Here is a 22,991-nt window from a genome sequence, read left to right as displayed (position 1 = left end):
TTCTGATTTTGTTCCTACATGCTTGTGCTGTTCTTTTATATATGCCTCCTTAGCTATTCGTACATTTCTACTTTTTGGAGGATTGATTTTTGATTTTTCAGGTCATTAAAGAGCTCCTGATGAAGCCATGTTGGCCTCTTACTATTCTTCCAATTTTTCCTTTGCATCATGATAGTCTGAAGTTGTGCCTTTTAATATTGTCTCCTTGAGAAAGTGCTAGCTTTGCTGAACTCTTTTTCCTCTTAGATTTTCTTCCCATAGGGTCTTACCTACCAGTTATCTGAGTTTGTGAAAGTGTGCTTTTTTTGTTTTTGTTTTTTGTTTTTTTTCCCGAAGTTCATTGTCCTTATTCTGCTGCTTTCAATCCTTCCTTTGCTTACAATCATGAAATAATAATTTCAGAATCACCTTCACCCAGCTTGCATTCCACCTTCAAATTCGCTACTAATTCCTCCCTGTTAGTCAGAATCAAGTCTAAAATGGCCGTCCCCTCAGATACTTCCTCCACTTTCTGGAAGAAAAAGTTGTCCCCAATATATTCCAGTAATTTACTGGAAATTTTGTGTTTTGTCAACAGATGTGTGGGTAGTTAAAATCCCCCATTGCTACCAGGTCTTGTGTTTTGGATATTTCTGTTGTTTGTTCAAGAAATGCCTCATCCATCTCCTCTTCCTGATATGGTGGTCTGTAGTAGACTCTACCGTGATGTCACACCTATTTTTTACGCCTTTTATCTTTGCCCTGAGACTCTCAACTGGCCTGTCTCCTATCACGTGGACCTCTGAACAAGTGTATATATTCCTGATGTATAATCAGCATGTCCTCCCTTTTTATCCACCTGCCCTCCCTGAGCAAACTATGCTCCTCTATACCAATATTCCAGTCATGAGATTTATCCCACCAAACCTTGGGTGATGACAATTAAGCCATAATTTAGCATATGTACTAATACTTCCAGTTCTTCCAGTTTATTCCCCATAATTCTTGCATTTTTGTCTCGACATCTAAGATGTCAAGCAGATTTCCCCTGTGACATCCAGTTGATGGATACAGATGGGAGTACCAGGAAACAATGAGACCATATTGGTCAGCGTGATAGGCAGTGTTCCAACTCACCAGCAGAAGGAGGGATTTGAAAAAAGATGATGAAGTAGCTTTTCACATTTGCTGTGTGCCCCCCAAAATCATGGATGTTTTGGGATCACACTGTTAACATTTCTATTACTCATACTATTGGAGAGCATTTGGTCCTATCCCCCTGTCTGCTCCTCAAGGTTTGGATGATAAATGTTCTAAATTAACTTGAAAGACTTCTTCGCAACTTCTGATGTCTGTTTTGTGACTCATCTGGAATTCCAGTGACAGAGAGGAGATACAATTGATGATGATGGGTGGTAAGGGACGCTACACAATGGAATGATTATACATTTTCAAATTAGTAGTGTCTCATAACATCAGTTCTTATTAAATCACTGAGAAAGTCACACTTTATTTCAACAGACAGTGTTTTATGGTTCTAGAATAAAATAGCCTGACTGTGCTTTGGTTTAAAACAGGGGTTCTCAAACTTTTGTATTGGTGACCTCTTTCACATACCAAACCACTGAGTGCAACCCCCCCCACATACATTTAAAAACACTTTTTTATGTATTTAATATCGTTAAAAATGCTGGAGGCAAAGTGGGGTATGGAGGGAGGCTGACAGCTCGCAACCCCCCCATGTAACAACCTCGCGACCCCCTGAGGGGTCTCGACCCCCAGTTTGAGAACCCGTGGTTTAAAAGGAATCTAAGCTGCTGGAGCATAGATGGCTTTTCAGTCATATGTCTGGCAATTTTATAGATTGTTTGAGGCCAGAAGGGACCATTATGAACATCTAGTCTGACCTCCTGCATAACACAGGCCATAGAATTTCATCCAGTTACCCCTGTATTGACCCTGTGTTTATTTAGCACTAGATTCTATCAAATCCTTTCAATAATTATTGGCTTTTACTCTCCCTTCTTCTTCACTAGACAATCTGATATATCTTTACTCAGTTCACAGTATGTGCCTTTCAAATGTCATCATCTTGGAGACCACAGTATGACTTTGAACGGTATAATATTAAAAGGAAAGAAATTACTCATTCTTGCCACCAACTCATCCAGAGTATTTATATAAAAGATCTTCTTCCCCTCCAAAGCACAGACATGCTGTCAGCAGTTGTTACAAAGCTAAATTTGGCTCTAGAAATATGTTGAGTCAAATCATTGTAATTGTGATTTTAATTTTTTTGGCCCTTCATTTTCTGTCACATAAGCACTGAAGTGGAGTCTAAGATTCTTTTTACTTAATTTTAGCCAGTCATAATTCAGAATTCGTAAATGAGCATCAGACATATTTTGCTACATTATTTTTAATAGTGATATTAGTTAAAGGGACACTATAAAGGATGATAGGTACTGGAATAACAGCTATCCTCTGACTTTGCTTCTTGTCCTCTCCCTGCATGTCTGCTGCATCTCCTGGTGCTGAAGGTAGTCATAAAATAGGCAGCTCTCAGGCTTCCTTCCATTAGCTGTGCCCCTGCTCATCTCCGCCGCTGAAGACCCAATTTGGCTGATTGAAATTCATGACAATTATTTAATAAAAAATGTTGAAATGTCAAAGTTGTTTTCATTTCACAGAGTTCAAAATGGTCCGTTTGGTCCATTTTCTATATTTCACCAGCATTCTCACTAAAGTCTTTTTGTTTTTTGGTTACTGAAAGCCAGTTTTCACACTGCAAAGCAGATTTTTAGTAAATAATGATTTTGATAAAAATGTCAATACAATTGTAGACAAAAATTGCAGGAAATTTCATGAAGAACAGAACATTTTCATGTTGACAGGTTTTTGGGGGGTTTTTGAGGAAAGTTTGGATTTTGGGAAAACTCATTTTCATAACCAGAGAAATGTTTGTGCAAATAATTTTGACCAGCTCTGTTCAGTGCATTTGGCTGATCTTCACCCACTGTCTGTGAAACTTTGGCTTGAAGTGGTGGTTCTGATACTGGGTGTAAGAGTAACTCCGAGAGTCAGTGGTACACACTCCTGTTGGGTGGTGACTGGGTATTTCTCATACGAGTCTGATCGGCGTTAGGTGACCAGGGTCAAGAATAAGAGTTCAGCCTCGTAGCAGCACTCCTGTGTGTCAAGCCTGAATTACGTGGGGTTGGAGTAAATTAAACCTTTGGCAGAAATTGACCAAATGAAATTTGCAAATTTCTTGTTCTGGAGGGGAACTGGAGGAGGTGACTGCAGATCCTCCCGACACTTCTGGAAGAATGTGGTATCACAGAAAACTCAGAGTTGGTGGAAATCCTCAGCAGTGCTATGTAGGGATTTGCAAATCAGGCCCATAACCCTCCAAAGGGATCCACTCCTGAGAAGAGTCCCAGTAAATCCAATGGGACCCTGTGCAGACATAGAGGTTTGCATGGGTGGATTTCTTTGCACACCCAAGTCTCAGACCCATGCTACTAGGTATGGGGCTTAATACCAAGAGCAGTGGTTTTGAACATTTCATAGAATATCAGGGTTGGAAGGGACCTCAGGAGATCATCTAGTCCAACCCCCAGACAGATTTTTTTACCCCAATTCCCTAAATGGCCCCCTCAAGGATTGAACTCACAACCCTAGGGGTAGCAGGCCAATGCTCAAACCACTGAGCTATCCCTTCCCCCCAAGGAGCAACTCACAGCAGTGAGCCTTACAATGGGATTATTCATAGTAGTAAGGCCCAAGGGGTGAGGCCCAAGGTTTGCACATTTTATTGGTTAGTATTTTGACTTTCAAAGGGTGAATGAATGTGCATGTGAGGAGAAAAACACAGCATACCAGCTATCGGGGGGGGGGGGGGGGGGGGGGGGGGGGTGAAGGAGTGAATGTTAAAACAACTCTGGAATGAGGATGAAATCTTCATTGATGAGGCAGAGTGCTGCAGGAAGGGAGCCCTACAGGAGGGAAGCAAAGGGCATAGCCAACAATAGTTTTATTCTATCTATTATATAATATTAAAATACTTCTGTTTCAAATGCTTTTAGAGAGTGTTAACAATAAAACACAATTATAACAAGAGTACATGAATTTGGTTACATTTTGTAATAGAAATGCTGCAAACTACTCGTATGTGACAGATCAAACCTGGGGTAGGTCAGTGGGTGATACTCCGTGTGGCAGGTTCACATCCAGTGACCTGCTCCTGGCACAGCGATGAGTAGACTTGATGGGGAGCAGCTTTTTCTTTGCACAAGTGTCCGGTGTGTAGCCTCTGAATCTTGATGGATCCACTATTTATAACATCTCATCCTTCTACCTCAATTCCATGTGGCAACCAAAATTATAATGCATTTTAGGCTAATCTCACGGGGTCAAATCCCACGGTCCTTACAGATTTTACTCTGTCAAATTACCGTGGAAGTCAGGGGAGTTTCCCTATGTAAGGACACGCTAAAGACCTGAGAGTCTGGTTTGTATTTACGCTAAGAACCCTTGATATGGATCAGGCATTTAAAAGGGCATAAATGTAACATACATCCAGTCTAAGGCCCCTTTACACTAGCCAAGTGATGTAAAGAGGCCTTTGTGTACATAAGAATCAGACCTCTGAAGATTTATCCCTCAGTAGATGTGATAATCAGTCAATATTTCCCTACACAAATTCATATACATCTCAGTTGTGGTGGGTGATATTCATGAGCCTTTACCTTGAAGAGTGCTGAGTGCCCTCCATTCTCCCTGCATCTGGCCTCACGCAACACTGGGATAAACTACATTTCCCTCTTACTGGCACTACCCGCTATTCCCTCTACAGGGTGACAGCTAATATCCAAAGCCTTTGTGCAGCTTTCTAGCTGCTGCCATTTTTTTTTTTTTTTACAACCAGTGGCCACAAAATGTTGTGACCCCAAATTCCAAATGATACTAATGTGAGATGCAGAACAAGGGATGGACTCAGTCCTGGACCGGAGCCAGGTCCGAAGTCCAATATCTCACCAGTTAGCTGGGCTAGGAAAGAGAGAGCATAGCCCACTGGAGAGCTAGAATGACTCCTCCCCTGCTGTCCAATGACAAACCACACCTGTCTGTAGCCCTGGCAGGTCATAAAGTACCAGCCCTTAACATTGCATCTCTGATGCTTGGAGAACTTACATTTTAAAGTATCTATTAACGCTAATGTGTTCTTTTCCTCTATAAAGTTGAGCTCATTGTACTTATGCTTGTACAGATGGAGGAGTATAATAGATGGACCAGACCATCAACTAGTGAAAATGGTGTAAGCACATTAAAGTCAGAGGAGCTTTGCCACCAGTGGAGGATCTGACCTATCATTTTTAAACATTCCAAAACATGTCTACCTTCTAAAATAGCTTTGTTTTTTCTATAGGATATGTGGTGTAACTAACGTACATGATGAGAGTTGATGTAAAGGCTTCATTGACATGAATTTGTACAGTTTGGGGGTGGGCAGCAGATGAAATTGGGAGAGCTGCTGTGAGCCACTTCTCATATGTATATATGCATACTTTTAGGTCTCTTTTTGGTTCTTAAATGTATTACTTCTGTCTAAGCAGCTACCAGTGTGTGTTACATGCTAGTAGCAGCAAATAGGGCCAGGCATTAGGCAAGTAGCAAAAAAGGAATCGTTAGCAGATAGAGAAAGATTGTGGTAGGTAGATGAAGGCCTCTTTCATAGTGGTTAGGATTGATGGCTTCAATTCCAGTTCCTTTCACTTCCATGTCAACAGGATTTGTATATGGGAAGGGGTTGGATGCTCTTTATGAAATGTTGACTAATGGCACTGGTTACTGAAAGGCCAACCCTTGTTGTCTGAACTCGGATAGACTCATAGCAATAGACTTCCAACACAGAACTCTAGACTTTCTTTTGATGCGACAAATATTCTTGAAACAATGGTTGCCATGTAAAAAAGAAAATTCCCAATGGTTATTAAACTACACTGAGGCTTCTGAATTAGAGCATGAAATAACTGAGACAAGTATAGCTAAATAATTGCAGTATCTTTAGAGACCACTGTGCAGTAGTTAATGGCAATCATAGTAATCATACTGTGGGATCTATTCTTCCTTCTGCATGCATATAGGGCCTGATTCTTCTCTCACAAAAATGTAATTCATTACTGAGGTCAATAGATGCAAACCAGTTTGATATTGGTGCGAGGGCAGAACTAGCTCTCTGTTGTAATAATTCCCATTAGTGTTAATGAGGTACGGTTGGTGGGATACTGCCCACTATTTGCCCATTTCATTAGAAAAGATGCTTTCCAGTGTCTTTTTCCATATGCACAGAAAGATACAGCATGCCAGCTGTCAGCATTTGGGATGTGGTGTTAAGAAGAAGATTTAAAAACCCTGGAGTAAATGAAGCAGGCAGGTGTTGAGTGAATGTCATGGTTCCCGTTTGTCACCATATTCCCTTTTGCTTAAAAAAAAACAACCTTCAAGACTTTTCAGTTTCAAGTATATATTTTAATCAGCAATAAACAGGACAGTCTACCTATCAACTTTAGTAAAGCATGCAAAAGAAATACAGCTCAAGGAGTTCAAACAGTGGGTAGTTGAGCAGTTCAAGATTACTGAGTATAATACTCCATGGAGCGGACTGGGGTGTCAGTTGACTTCATATCACATCTGATTTTCCTATTTAATTTGCTTGCAAGAATATGTCTTCATTTGTGCACAAGTGGCAGCTGTGTAGCCTTTGGCCTCTAATAGACAAATCCAGAATATGCAGCATGTCTTATCTTTGTACCTCAGTTCCATGAGATAACCGAGAGACATTCCACAGTGTTCTAAATTAATCTCTATGGGGCCAGTCCTGAGTTCATTCGCAGGTCATACTCTAGCAATCTCCTCTTAAAGTCTATGCAGTCTAGGGAAATGGAATAAAGGCTTGCAGATTTATCCTTCACTAGCACAAGCTGTGATTGTTGCAATATTCAGTAACCGTTTCTCTATATGGGTTCATATAGAGCGTGTGTGCGGTTTATCTGAAGAAGTACTGAGCAGCCTTCAGCTCTGGTGAGCACACCGAAGGTGCTGGATATATGGCTAGCTTACACACTATTCAATGTGTAAAACCACCTGGGAAACTGCAATCATGCAACTTTGACCCTATCCCCTGCATTTTACTGACTAACCCATCTGTACAAGGCCAATATCTCACTCACAGACTACCTGCTGCCATTTTACCTCCTTTGCTCTGAAGGGCACTAGTTGAGAACAAGTAATATCTTAGACCAGAGACTAGGTTGAAGTTCAGTATCTCACACATCGTCCAGGCTACGAAGGACAGAACACTTCCCCATTAAATAGTGAACAGCAACTGTCCCAAACTCTGTCTGGGTACCAGAATTTAATACTATAACATTAGGATTCTGAGGAAAATTGGTTTTGGAATATTTTTAGGTCTGTGAAAATTAACTACAAGAGGCTAGTAGGGTTGATTCAGTCTAAATGGAGCGATGCAATATAGCATCATTAACATTTTTAGAAATTCTCCCTAACTGTCTAATTTCTTAATTAGTAAATTGTACAGTATGTAGTGGAAAAAAATTGTGTGGTGGTTGGTATAAAGGTTTCATATCAGCATAAATTTGTCAGCATTTCTTCAGTGTTTGAGGAGGAAGGGTTTGGATCAGGTCTGGGCCTATGTCTCATTACATCTATATAATTACACACTTTTAAATGTTTTGGGGTCTTAAACTGTACATTTTTCCCTATAGTCTATGGGGTTCAGACTCTAGGCCTGCAGGGAAATCTCTAGGTGATTGGTTGCCTTTCCCCATAAGCTTGCTTGGAGAAGAAGTGTAGCAGTGCTGATTGGACTGCCCAGGCTGATGTAAAATCTGAGCTCAATATGTACAACAGGCATGACTCATGCCTTCCACCTACTGCCAGCCAGTGAATAATCAGCTCCCCTCATACTGGTGACGTCTCTTTCCTACTGGAGAGCTCTGTGGTTAGCCCATGAGATCCAAGACAGGGGACAAGGCTCCCAGAATCCCCAGCATTCCTGAGGGCCCCCATGTGCCCTGGACATACTGCCCCCATCTCTTCACATAGCCCTGCTCTCATATGCTGCCCTTACATTCTCCCATAGTGCTGATGGCCCAATTCCCTATATGCTACCCCTCCATGTGCTTAGCTACCATTTACTGCCCCCTGCTTCCAGTGTGATGCTGTCCTTAATGCTGTGTGCAGTTGTCTCCATTACCCCCCAACACCTACTCCAGCCCCCTCTTATCAGAGGGATCTTCTTGCTCCTCTCACTGGCATGCAGGGAGAGGGGGAAGAGGAAGCAGGGCAGGTGGCCAGCTGTCCCCATCTCTCAGTTTTGGGGGGCCATGGAAAGGGGTACTGTCCTAACTGAGCAGAGAGTACAGGCACACCAGAATCTGCAAGGGGAGGGACATACCCTCTTTGACCATGGCTTGGTTCCACTGTCATCCAAGACTCAGCTCAGTCAGCTTAGGGGAGCTCCACCTGCCTCCTTCCTCTTCCTGGCATTCTATCATGTGTCCAGACAAACTCCTCCCAAGGGGGTGGTGATACCCCTGGGCTGAAGCTGTTGAATCACTGTACCGTGGCTAGCTATCCCACTGTGCAACTCACCACCATCCAGAGAAGGGTGCTTTGGGAAGTATTTTTGCCAGTCTCTCATAGAACCAAAACAAGTCACCTGGGGTGACCGGGAGCATGGGTTCAACTTCCCATAATGCAATGTTGTCCATCCCATAATTTCATCTGCATCTCATAATATTTCATGCCTCTTTTCAAAATCCCATGTGTCTCTCCTTGTGGTCTGCCATCTGTGTCAGAAGCATGGATCCTTTGCAACTCTGTCCTATTGTGATGAGCATTCTGAGAGTGGGGCACCTGATCCTGCAGTATCTGCAGAGTTGCCACAGAGAACGTGACTATTCCTTGGAGGCTAGATTGCTATGTGATATAGAAAGAAACAATTCCAGGTTGTTGGCAGCATTCATGGAGCAGCGGCAGATGGTGGAGTGCTGGTTCTGGGCCTGACAAACAAGCACTGACTGGTGGGATCACATTGTCATGCAAGATAAGGACGATGAGCAGTGGCTGCAGAGCTTTCAGATGCACAAGGCCACATTCCTGGATCTGTGTGCCGAACTCGCCCCAGCCCTCCAGTACAGAGACACCAAAATGAGAGCCACACTGACAGTTGAGAAGTGAGTGGCAACTGAACGGTGGAAACTTGCAACGTCTAATTGCTGCCAGTCAGTTGGGAATCAATTTGGAGTTGGGAAATCCACTGTGGAGGCTATTGTGATGCATGTGTTTGCAGCCATTAATAGCCTCCTGTTATGCAGGACTATGACTCTGTGCAGGACATAGTGGATGGTTGTGCAGCAATCAGGTTCCTAAATTGTGGTGGGGCGATAGATGGCACGCATATCCCTATGCTAGCACCAGACCACCTTGCCACAGAGTACATCATCAGAAAGGGCTACTTTTCTATGCTAATGCAAGTGCTGGTAGATCACTGGTGACACTTTACCGACATCAGTTTGGGTTGCTGAGGAAAGGTGCCTGACACGTACATCTTTAAGAACAGTGGACTGTTCAGAAAGCTGCAGGGACTTCCTTTCCCAACCAGTGGATTACCATTGTCAATGTTGAAATGTGAATAGTGATCCTGGGAGACCCAACCTACCCCTTGCTCTCATGGCTCATGAAGCTGTAGGCAGGCCACCTCGACAGCACCAAGGAGTGCTTCAACTAGGGGCTCAGCAGGTACAGAATGACAATTGAATGTGCCTTTGGTCATTTTAAGGGTTGCTGGCATTTTCTACTTACGAGATTAGACCTCAGTGGAAAAAAATATCGCCATGGTTATAGCTGCCTGCTGAGTTCTGTGAAACAAAGAGGGGAAAGTTTCCACCGGGGTGGAGGTGAAGCGGCTGTCTGCTGAATTTGAACAGCCAGATACCAAGGCTATAACAAGAGCTCAGTGTGGAGCTATATGGCCCAGAGAGGCTTTGGAAGACCATTTTAATAGTGAGCTGGCATAGTGTGTGTTGCTGTAGTGTGCTCTACCTGGCCTTGCTCTTTTGCTGCCCGGTATGAATCTTGTAGTGATTTCTGGATATGTAGAACTATAACATTGCCAATGCACCTACTAATACTGTCTGTGAATGATGTATGGGTTCTGTGACAAAATGAAGTAAAAGGAAATTGGTGGGTGTCAGACCTGCTCAGCACATGTTGTGAACTAAAAAAAGGTGACTTATGTTCCAAAAAATAGAATGTGTCTTTCGCAGGTCAGTGTATATGCAGCTGTGATTGTCTTTAATGTTCCCTGGGGGTGGAGTGGTCAGAGTAATGCAACAACCCCTGATGCCACATGGAATGTTGAGATGCAGTGTAGGGAGGGTCCGATATTGAGTTCTCTATGGGCTGCAGAGGGAGGTGAGCATGGGATTCTTGGACCTGCAGGGCTACCAGAGTCTGCAGCATCTGTATTTGCTGCATGGTGTGTCTCCCTCTCCTTTTCCTGCTTGGATTGCCAGGCCTTTCTCCTCCTCCTCTCCACTCTTTCCGTCTCCATGCTGTCTGCAAGGGTCATCCTCCAGGCCTTGGTCTCAGTCTCTGATTCAACACAGGCTTGCAGCATTTCCTGGAATGTGTCCTCCCGAGTCCTCTTCTTTCTCCTCCTTATCTGGTTTAGATGTTTCGCAGGTGCGGAGTGGGAGACCCTGAAGGCCACAATGGCAGCAGCTGAAGATACAACACACAGAGGTATCACTGTCAGTTATTCATGACAGAAATCGAAACTTAGGATTCTGTACTCACTCCCCTTGATCTCCACAAGGTATAAGCCCTACATTCTCACTTCTCCTTGGGAAAAATACAGCAGGACACCAGTGATAGCACCAGCCATGGTGAGTATGGCCCTCAGGGTGGGGAGGGGTTGGGGAAATGAGGGATACTTGGGGATAGCTCACAGGCATGAGTATATGTGTATAGGGACTGGGACGGAATACTGGCACCATTATCCAAAAGCAGTGGTGATTTTAGCTGATACCTCACTCCTGGGGGTAACAGAGGCAGAGAGAGCACAGTTGCTGCTGGCATCCTGATGCCACCCGGGCCCCCGTATGCTGCCAGCCTGTGTGCTGCAGTGGTGCTTGCTGAAGTAATCGCTGAGTGGCACGGGAAAGTGTCCTACCTGGCAGAAGAAATAAGGCAACCCTTCCCAGAAACCTTCAGCTGAGGATTGCAGAGTACCTCTGTGAAAGTTTCATTGAGGTCTCTATGGAGGATTCATGGGATATCCCAGTTAACATAAAAACATCGCTCTGCATAGCCCCCCACTGCCTAACTCTAGAGGAGGATGAAAAGCAGATAGCAACTCTACCTCCATTGGTTGTTTCACTACCTCTTCTAGCACAAGCGAAAAAGAGTAAATCGACAGATGTGTCCTGTTACTTTGGGGGTTCCAGCGCTGCAATTTCAAGACAAACTGCATATTTATCAGAGGTTCCTTCCCCTGCCTCAGGCTCACCTGTGCTCAGGATTGGCTGGACTGCACTGGAGTCAAAAACTTTTCCTGGCTCACTCCACTTCTGGATCCCCCAGTCACCTGTCCCCAAGAGTCCTCATCTTCCTCGTCCACCTCCTCTGCCTCCTTGCTGTTCATGGCAGGGGCCTGTGACTTGGGCTCTTCTGATGTATCCATGGGGCTCTTGGAGGTGGTGGTGCAACAATTTGTAAAAGCAGCAGGTCTGTGGCTCCACACTAGATCAATTGCTGGCCACCCTTACCTTCTGGACCCTCTGCTGCAGCTCCTTGGCTTTCACATGGCACTGCTATTCTTGTAGCCCTTCTCCTCCAATCTGCTCATAGATGTCAACTTTTCTACAGCTGAATCTGAGCTATGCCTGCACAGCCTCTCCTCTCCACAGACCAAGGAGATTCAACACCTCCCGCATAGTCCAGGCTGGTGTGTCTCTGCAGTGTGTAGCTGGCATGGTCAGTTGCACCCAACAATGGAGAGTTTCTAGGTCACTAAGCTGGATGACCAGGGAAGGAATTTCAAAAATTCACAGGACTTTAATGGGGAGGGGCAGCTTCCTGTCCACCTGGATCTGGGGCAGCAGAGGTCACAACAACGATCAGGGTGGTCAGGGAGGGGCATTGTGGGACACATCCTGGATGCCCGTGACAGTTGATGTAAGTAAGGCAGTGTCTACACTGACACTGCATCGACCTAACTTTGACACTACAAGGTCAGGTGGTCATGTCACCTGGTATTAGACACCACCTTGGATACTGCTGGTACTTTTCCACTGGAAACAAAGGCTTCCTGCCTTATGTTAATTCTATTTAAGGCTGGGGAGTAAAGCAAACAGGACTCATCTCCATTGCCTTCCTGCCCAAAAAGAAAGATTGCTGAAAGTACCTGAAGAGACAAAGGAACTGAGCGGTGGGAAAGGAAAGGGCTGAGTCCAGACTAAGAGAGGAGTCTAGTCTGTAAAGAGAAATAACTGAAACGCTAATCTACAGAAACTCTGCAACTTGCCTAAAACAACATTTAGGGTGAGAAATTACTTCTTGAAACAAGTCTCTTTAAGATCTTAAGCTTAGTATGCATATTTTGTTTTATTTGCTTGGTAATCTGCTTTGTTCTATTTGCTATCCCTTATACTCACTTAAAATTTACCTTTTATAGTTAATAAACTTATTTCTTGTTTATAACATAACCCAGATTGTGTAATTCATATCTGGGGGTTACTATTTTGGGGATTGCCAGCACAATTATTCACTTTGGGAACATCCAATGCGCATTGGGGGATTGAGTGGTTTAATTTTACCGTTTGGGGGATTGAGTGGTTCAATTTCACCAATTATACCAATATCGAACTATATGTTACATGGGCCCTTTGAGTTACTTACACTACATGTATGGGTAAACATCACACCTAAGGACCATGATTGTATATTCAAGGTTAGCACATCTACCCAGCCTATAATAGATTACAATCATCATTTGCACCCCGTCCTTCCTGGGTACCATACATTTCCACCCTTTAAACCAGGACCCGTAGAGACTCAGACAATAACAGTATGAGTAAACGGAACTAAATCGGTAGGAAATGTAACAGTTCTGTTTTTTAATGGTCCACAACTTATAAAAGTATCTCGTCCTCATTTGCTTAAGATGCAGCCTCCCATAGAGGTACAAGTAGCGCCACTAATCGTAACCCCACACATTTCAATAAACTGGACTAGGAATAATTTGACTTTAACTCGGCCGGAATGTGCACAATATACTCCCTCCTGTTTAAAGCATGGTTCAGATCCTTACAACCAGAACATCCCTTCCCTTGTCAGTGATGAGGTAAAACAGATACTTTATTAGGAGGTATAGGGACAGGAACAGGAATTCTAAATTCAGTAGATCTGGAAGCATTGAAAAACAAGGCCAGAGTGGTAGAAGCATTGCATCATACTATTATACAGGGGCAAGAGCACCAGATCACTGAATTGGCACAAACTGGGGTAGATACAATGAGCCTGCAATGGCATACTTGGGAACATGTTAACAAGCCATTCTGGGCTCAATATGCCACCATGAGGAACATAGCAAACAAAACGGCGTTAGCCTTGTGGTGTTTTGAACTACAATTATTAGCTATTATGCTGACAGAAAGGGAGATGGATTGGGTACGAGCTAAAGATATGACAGTCTTAACTCCTCTGCTGACAAAACATAAAAATAACCTTTTCCTTCCCTATGTTTCTGGATGGTACAAGGTCCAGGAATCTAATGTATACACATTGACCCTTACGGGGCACATCGCTATACAAGTAATACGGGTCCAGCTGTACAAGCATAGAGTCACTCTGTGGCCATTCATAGCCCTTTCAGTTCTCCAGGGCAGACATCTTTGGGCTCCTCAATTGGTAGGAACATATTTAAACGAACAAGGGGAAATCATAGCCCATCGCTTGTGTTCAAGGTTGATCGCAGAACAATGGGTATGTCCTACCTTACCAAAATGAGAAGAGCCCTGCTCCTTACAACATAAAAGTCTGGCAACCCTTTACTGGAATGAACTAGATAACAGTACCACAAAATTGTATTTTGATAGAAAAAGTTGTGTCTGTGCCATTGGATTACAGGAGCTTGTGTGGCAAGATAAATACATCTCAGAATCACCAGTAGAGCAGTGTATGTGTAATATAACTATGTTAAAAACTCCCGCCTTAACCTATTACTTTCCAACTCATGAGGATAAAAGAACTAACACGCTTGATACCAGTAATATTCTATACTTTAATTTTTCTTTGAGGGTCAAGTGGACAAATCTGTACAAGCTAATGAAGGAAAATAAACAAGTTAGCCAACTGACTGAAACCACACAAACCCAGGTGCAGTTTGGGTATTCTACATCAGGGATCTGAAATCCTGAGAGTATCCACACAAGCAAAACAGATCATGACACACCATTGGTATGATATTTTTAGAGGATGGGCCCCATCTTGGTCTTCAACTTTAAAAATTATGTTACACCCAATTGTTGTTTTTCTTTATTCTGATAAATTTAATGTTAATTGTAATGTGTCGTATGTGTTGTTGGATGAAAAGACTGTATTTTAAGCTGAAACCACAAGCTCACATTGTTTCACAATATATGGCCTTGAAACAATTACATAAGTGTGACCCATTCAATACCTCTGGATTGAAGGGTCAAAAGGGGAACAATGTAGAGCTGAAGAATGAAATTGTTTTTTTCATATTATAACTAAAACTCCATTTTGAAATGCTTACTCCATTTTGCAAAACCCTGTGTAATCTTATTAACTTAGTTCAGATGTGTGAATGAGGTATGCTTGGATCATGGAATCAACCTCCAGCCCCAGCCTGTCCTGATAAAGTGAAGGGCAAACACCACGGCTGAAGATGCAGATAACTGCCCTAACAAACTGCAAAGACTCCACCCTAAAATAAAAGAACAAAGATGCAATTGAAACAAGATCAAAGTGAGGTCCGAGGGTGAAAGTCAGGTCTGCAATTGACAGGTGATCAATTACACAGTACCCAGAGGCAGCGTGACACAGCAAGACCTATAGACTCTTATTCAAACTAAAACCTGTAAGAAGAATGGGTAAGATAGAAGACTTTGGGGTAATGTTCTGCTGACAACATCGAAGGGCATTGGTGCACGTCCGACAGAGACCCAGCTCTTCCTCGTGCCCAGCTTTCCTGGCCAGTTAGCCACCACAAGCTGCGAACTCAAGCTGCAAACCCAAGCTACGTTCAGGACTGGTAACTATACAGCAGCTGCAGAACATTTGGTGTGTGTGTGTGTGTGTGTGTGTGTATGTGTATGTAGGTATTAGCTATTGGTTAGAAATCAAATTGTGTTATAATAATAAACGTGGCATATTGCTTTGTCCCCTGAAAAGATCCTGTGTATTTTTATCAGCATAACATGGGGGGGGAGGGAAGCTGTGCATAGCTCTCTCCACATTGAGGGAGAGGGTGAATTTTTATGAGCTTGCTCTGTGCAGATCTTTCTATACAGCACAAGACTTATTATTTTGGGTTTACTCCCCAAAAGGGGGTGTGCACTTGAATGCTGGGCAATTTCCTAGCTGAATCTCACCATAGAGAGCTGCTTGCAGACTCTATGTGATTCTACAGCTGCTGTGTCCCTACCTGTGTATGTGCTGCCAGAGGCCGGAGAGCCTGATTCGGCAAAACAGGGAGAGGAAGCCCAGGCTAGTGGAGCAGGCCGGCTCAGTGAAACCCCAGCACATCAGATGGCATCCCGGACCAGGGGGGGCGGGCGTTCAACCTATCACATACTCATATACTATGGTGAGGAATGCTCATGAGGAAATTAATAATTCAGTGCAGGGTTTGGATGATGTGCATTAAAAAAGATATGGGGACATATTAAATGATAAGGATGAAAGCAGATGTTGAACAGTTGCCTCATTCCCTGAGCACTCTCCATCCTGTGTATTGAATGTGGAGAAATAGTGTGCAATCGTGTAATTAAAAGAGTCACATAATGCATATGTGCAGTGAAGCAGAATTAAGATTGCATGGGCATTTCCTAACTTTTCAGTGCTTGACTTTGCAACTTAAGTAACTTTCTTTTAACATATTAATAGGGTCAGAATATTGACATTGCATAGTGGCTTCAATGAGGACTGTCAGGTGTTCCACAGTTTTGAAAATATAACAACTTACTTTTAGGCAGGGCTGGCCCTAGACCAAATGATGCCCAAGGCAAAGAGTGTCATCAGTGCCCCCCTCTCCATTTATTAAGCTTTGAAATACCTTACTTTTTATTACATTTGTAGTCCATTTCTTGACTTTGATGCACAATTTGCATGCATGTTTTATCCCAGTCATATAAGACAATAAATTTGCATGCTAGGATCTGTAAATCTGTATTTATTCATGCCAGATATAAGAAAATAAATTTTGTTTCCTCTAAGCTTATAGAAACTTTTTAATGTTATGAATAACTGATATGTACTAATATCAAGAAATTGAACTGTGCACCAACATTGGGTAGACCAGTATTAAATAGCATTACAGTAGGTGAGAGCCTTAGAATGTTAACACTAGTCCTTTAGTTAAAAAGGTTGCTTTTCTCACCTTTGCTCTCACAAATGAAGCACAGTGTTAGATAGATCCAAAGACAGGCCAATGGTATTTTCAAGTGATAAATTAGCAAGTGATGTCAGTCTCTCATCAGCCATCATCTATCGAAGATATGCTTTAATGAGCCTGAGCTTTGAAAAGCTGTGCTCACCACTCGCAACAGTGACCATCAGTGTGAGCAGAATCCTGCAAGCTATTCACACATTAAGAAAAGTATCTTTCAGCTCTGCATCATGAATGAACTGGAGAACTTGGAGTGGAGAGTGCTTCCCGTGTTGCAGAATGTGACAGATGTTGCCCAATTCAACATAAAGGTCTTTATCATTGACATCTGAACATTCCCCATATGTCAGCATCCAGTGAAGGTCCGTATAATTGTTTGAGTGTTTTCCTGTCTGCCGGCTACTTACAAAGGTCATACAAAAAACCCCACGTCTTTTTGTGGTGCTTCATTTGTCCAAACCTTTCTTCGATGGATGCTGGGGCAGTGTTAATGAGCGAGCAAAAAAACTCCCTCTGAATTTTTCTTCCAAGTTTCCCATCACCTCATCTCTGCTTTTGTAAACAAACTGTCTCTTCTTTTGATGAATGCAAGTTTCCTTGAAGAGAGGCTCAACTCCTAAGTTTTCTGACATTTCTTTGGCAGCAGTGATGGCATTTTCAAATCCGTTGTCTCTGTAGGCCACAATGAAATCAAGGCAACTTTTCATTAAAGTAGTAGCGGACGGTGATGTCCATTAACTGAGTTTGTAGTGCCTTGTTTACAATGTTTACTTGGAACAGGATATCATGTGAACCCACAATTGAGACCAGAAATTTAAAGTCAGCAATCTCGTTTGCCAGACTTTGTGCCTCATGGGGATTCTAGCCTCGGCTTTACTCGACTGCACCAGTTCCATCAGGTTGTCCTAAACCTCAATCACTTGGTACCTCATTGGCCTTATGTTGTCAATGTAGCTCTCCCAGCAAGTGTCACTTAGTGCCTTCACGGTCAGATTTGTAACATTGTCCATGAGGATCTTCCATCTGATAGTGGATGTTGAAAACAGGATGTATGTTCTTTGCAGTACTCTGAAGAGAGATACTGAATCTAAAGAAGATGACGTTGCATCTGACACAACCAGGTTGAGGGAATGGCAGCCATAAGGCATGAAGAAAGCTCTTGGATTCAGCACAAGGATCCTTGCCTGGATGCCACTATTTCTTCCCTTCATTTTTGTGCTGTTGTCATAGCCTGGGCCACAGCAGTCCTGAAGCTTTATTTTATTCTCATTCAAAACGTTCATAATCAGTTCTGTTAGGCCTTTTCCAGTAGAGTCATCCACAGACTGGAAACAGATAAAGTGTTCCTTTACTTGGATACAGCCATCCTTGTCATCAATAAAACTTACTGTAAATGACATCTTTTAATGTTGGGAGTGCAGTCCATTATTATGGCATAGTACTTCACTTTGCTGAGCTGCATAAATGTATTCTCATGCACCCTCCTTCCCATAAGGTCAATCAATTTGTTTTGAATTGTTTTGCTGCCATAATGGTCCATAGTTTTTTTATAAACTACTTGACGCAGGTGCTCATGCATGACATTGTCTTATTTCCCAAGGAGCTCTACCAAACCAAGTAAATTACCGTTTTGTTCAGTGAACAACTTATCTGACAGGCCCCCAAAAGCCAAATTATTCTTTGCCAAGAAGAGGGTAATTGAGATCAGATGCTCAAATACATTCCTCCAATGCTGGGTTTCTACATTAATAATGCACTGGTTTTTCTGTGTCTATACATTTATTCAGCTTGAGCCTGGACTCGTCCTCCATCCATCTGGAGTAGGCCATAAAATGGCTGGGTGACTTTTCATGTTGCTTCAGAGCATCAGCTAAATTATGCCAGTAATTGTACCTGGAATGCACAAGCAACAATTTGGCATTCTTGTCAAATATTTTGCAACAAAACCAGAACTCTTTATTATTTCATTTCTAGCAAACTAGCTAACGCTGATTCAGATTCTCAGCATTCTCAAGCACTGTTTTGCAGTGTAACTTTGAAAAGTACTGTTTCTGCTTATTTACTGAAAACATCATATCCTTGATTTTTCCTGGCCCATTCAAAATTGTACAATCAATATCTGCAGAGTTTGGGATCGCCAACCATAAAGCAGAATCTGATGCATCCATTTGTGGTGTGCAAATTTTCTCATTGCTATTTCTGTCATGTGGCACTGATTATTCTTTATCGTTTCTTTCCTTTTCATGTAAACCAGGTTTTTCTTTTTCACTACTCTCCTTTTCATTTGAGCCACATTCTTCTTTATCATCACTTTCCTTTATGCCACAAGGAACACTGGGCAATTCTACATCACTTTCCTCACGTTTCCATTCCTCATATTCAGGTAAATCTGCTAATTCCTTAGTAATAGGATTTCCATCATTTACACTTCGCTCCTAAATTTCTTCTGCCTAAAGCCTGATCTGTGTTGTTCTGTTTGAGATATTTTCCCATCAAATTTGCCCCTTGCTGCAAACTAGATTGCAATTGAGATTTTTGCTTCCTAAACTGAGCTCCTGAAGGCTTCTTTGGGGAGCATCTTTTATTTTTTATGGGGGAAAACAGAAGGTATTAAGGGGAACAAAAGTCTATGTTCCACAGTCTTAGAACATCATTAAACATAGCAAAAGAAGTAACAGTATTTCTTTTGTACTGTTGCATAGATAGGGATTTAACAAATATTTCTGGCATCTCATTAAATATGTCCTTTATTGGTTGTCACTTACACTCCTCAAGTCTTAAAATACAAAAACACTTTCACAATTCCACAATAGAACATGGTTCACAATATTGCAGCTGGGTTTTCATTTAGTTCTTACATCTCACTGACTGACTGGCAACAGGCCACACCTTATATATCAGCGAGGGCTTGGCTGTCAACATTCTAGGAGCTTCAAGGAAAATGTAGTTCTCAATATGGAAGGTTCCATGAGATTCTACAAAAATCCAGAACAGTCGAGGAGGTTAGTGAAAAATTAATCCACATATAGAAGACCTGAACATTTTACTTCAAACGTTCTATTTTCCCTTTTGTAGCTAACTACAAAAATAGCACCCCAGGTGATTGCCTGGGTCATCTGGCCCTAATTTTTTGGTGCCCAAATATGGACTTTGCCTCATTTCACATATCCATTTTTTCAAGATCTTGGCCATTGTGCCTGCAGCCACTGCCTGCTACAACCCAGAGTACAATTCTGATTCTAATAGTCCCAACAACAACAACAACAAAAAACACTTAATTGGCTGGAACCATCTATATATAACAATTTATATGGAAAATACAAAGATTTTCTTGAGATGGAAAATTTGTAATGCAATCCTGCACTGATTTGCATCCACTTCACTGCAGCTGCATCTCTGTTGTGACAGTGGAACCTACCTGCAGACAGAGTCTGCTTTTAGGAGAGAGTCTGTCATAGCTTTCAGTCTATCGACAACTAACATCCTTTCTGGAATTATGGGAAGGCTTTATTGCCCTTTGACCAGAGCCATGCTGAGATGTTGAGACAGTGTGATGCATGTGTAGTCCTTGTTTGGACTAATTTGGGGAGTTAGGGCTTCAGTTGATCGGTATACAGTATACCAGGACTTTACAAAACATAAGTATTTTCCAGGCAAGTTAATCTTTATATATTAAAATTGAAACTGAATTTTGAAGCATGAGACCTGCAGGGAGCCTGTGCAAACTATGCAGAAAAATCTGATGCTTGTAGACTCAGGCTTTGGAAATCTTTTATGGCTGTATTGTGCAATAGGAGCGACCTATGACTGGTATCCAAGGCTGCCCCAAATAGAATGAATGACAGTAGTCCAATCTGAAAATGAAGGAGCAATAATTAAAATTAGTAATAATAAATAAAAATCAGGAAAGCAGATGAATAGAAAAATGTCTGTGAAGCAGGTCACAAACAGTCACTGCACAGCAATGAGGAAGAGGATATGCAAATAAAAGGCAGGAGAAAGTAGTAGATAATCACAAATGTAATAGAATCTTTCTGAGATTTGCATTCCAGCAAACACACCTGAGTCTTCCATGTTCACTAGCTGAAAAGATCTCCTATCTCACTTTTAGCTTGATACAAAGGCTGGACAGCAGAGGCCCTGATAAGATACCAGAAGCCTGGCACTTCAGTGCGACATTTTCTTCTGGGACAATTTCTCTTGAAGCTTCAGAAGCTGGGCAAGCATTAGTGACCAAAGGCAAGAACCATGTTTCCTACAATTATTATTTGTATGATCACTTTAGGAATTGAGTTCATTACAGGGATTATAGCAAACGGATTGATGATTGTTGTGAATTGCAGTGAGTGGATCAGAAGCAGAAAACTGACCTGTTGTGACATGATCCTGACTAGCCTGGGCATCTCCAGATTTTTCCTGCAGTGCATGATAAACGCTAACAATATCTTAACTCACCTACCTCAAGACATGAATGAACTGTGTACTATATTGAGAATAGTGACTGTTTTCTGGATATTTCTAACTACTCTCAATCTATGGTTTGCCACCTGCCTCAGTGTCTTCTACTGCGTGAAGATCGCCAACTTCAGCCAATCTCTCTTCCTCTGGCTGAAGCAGAGAATATCAGGGCTAGTGTCACAGCTACTTATGGGATCCTTTTTGGTCTCCTTGGTCATCTGTCTCCCTTCAATCAATACCATAGATAGAAAGTACATAGACCATTCAATGAATAATCTATCAGGAAACACCACCGGGGAATGTCGATATAAGGTTGATTTTTCTTCTAGATTCTTTATTTTGTCCATGCTTGGATATACCTCTCCCTTCATTATATTTATTATTTCCTCCATACTGTTAATCATGTCCTTGTGGAGACACAGCAAGAGGATGAAAAAAACCACAAGCACCTCCAGGGACACAGTTACTGAGGCTCATGTCAGAGCAATTAAAGGACTGATCTCTTTTATTTTCTTCTACATTTCTTATTTTTTGGCACTAGTAATATTTTTGTTAGAATTATCTACCATCAGCTCCTACTATGTATGGATAGTGATAATGGGTGCTTATCCCTCTGGGCACTCTGTTATCCTAATTCTGGGTAATCCCAAACTGAAGAGGGTAGCAGTGAGGGCTTTACACTATGCCAAGTGCAGGCTGAGAGGGGCGGCTTCATAAAACTGCTCATGATGAAACTCCACAAAGACATCCCCTTTCTCTCCTCTATTTATTTATCAAATATTTCCCCCTACTTCAGCATGCACTAAGATTAGAAGATTTCCATCTAGAGCTTTGCTTCTTGAGGATAGTGATAGAGGACCATGTTATACTTAGGGTGACATGATTCTTTTTTCTTAAATGTTTGTGAATGAATAACTCATGGAAGTCAAGGGCAAACTCCTCTTGATTGTGAGCTAGAGTTCCTGAGACTGAGGAGTGGAAGAGCCCTTGAACAAATACAAATATCCAGTCATGCTGGGGTCCTAAAATGAGAGAGGTGGACTGGACACCCCATGTCCAAGCTGCAAGATCTCCACAATCCCAGATGCCTGCAATGACCTCCTAATGATCTTGAGGGTCCTGATGTGAAAAGACATGAACATCACGTTAACAAATGAAAACAAAAGATGGCCTAGAGGATCTGCCCCTGTTGTGTTGAATCTTGCTAGTGGCTGCCACCAGGTGAGTCTTTGATCCAGAGATAATCACAGATCTAGTTAAAGTCAATGGGTATGCTAAGCATTCTTTAACCTCTACCGAAAATTAATCAAGTCCCTTTAGATACTAGATAACTACAAACAAAGAAGGGACTATCCAAGGGATATGGCGAGTCATACTTAAATTGTGTGGGCTGAAGAGTTGCCCTGATTGCAAATGCAGGGGGTGAGATTTTGGTTTTGCAGCCTTTCTGTGCTAGGGGCAGAAAGCCAGGAGAAAGCCTGGAGAAGCAGTTGTGAGTATGACCCTGACAAGAAGCAGTGAGAGAGAGTGTTTCTGGGGCACAAAACTTGCTGGAATGGCAGACCTGGGGAATTTTGAGCTAGGAAACTGCCTGAAGGTCTTTGTTCCTACTGTATTCAGGGGAACAGGAATATCAGCTTGTAACACCAATTTCTCATCCCAATGGGAACAACCTGGCAAGGCCCTGAATATTGGCTAACTGCTCATGCCAGTTGGGCAAAATTGGTGCTGGGATAGGAGAGAGCTGCTGAACCCAGTGGGAACAGATCACGAAGGTGCTCAAAGAAATCAAAGCAAATCAATATCAAATTGGAATTTAACGCTAGCCAAA

At 42.4% G+C, this 22,991-nt stretch overlaps 1 protein-coding gene across 1 annotated transcript; it reads left to right on the top strand.

Moving 5' to 3' along the window:
- Window positions 1–20,950: 20,950 nt before the first annotated feature.
- LOC117875480 (taste receptor type 2 member 7-like) lies at window positions 20,951–21,877 on the top strand. Its single transcript, XM_034766870.1, has one exon. It carries the CDS (start codon window positions 20,951–20,953, stop codon window positions 21,875–21,877), a length of 927 nt encoding a protein of 308 aa, XP_034622761.1.
- Window positions 21,878–22,991: the final 1,114 nt, after the last annotated feature.

Source organism: Trachemys scripta, chromosome 3, assembly GCF_013100865.1.
Source record: "Trachemys scripta elegans isolate TJP31775 chromosome 3, CAS_Tse_1.0, whole genome shotgun sequence".
Lineage (NCBI taxonomy): Eukaryota > Metazoa > Chordata > Testudines > Emydidae > Trachemys > Trachemys scripta.
The sequence above is the reverse complement of the archived record's forward strand: the minus strand, read 5'-3'. Positions and strand labels throughout refer to the sequence as shown.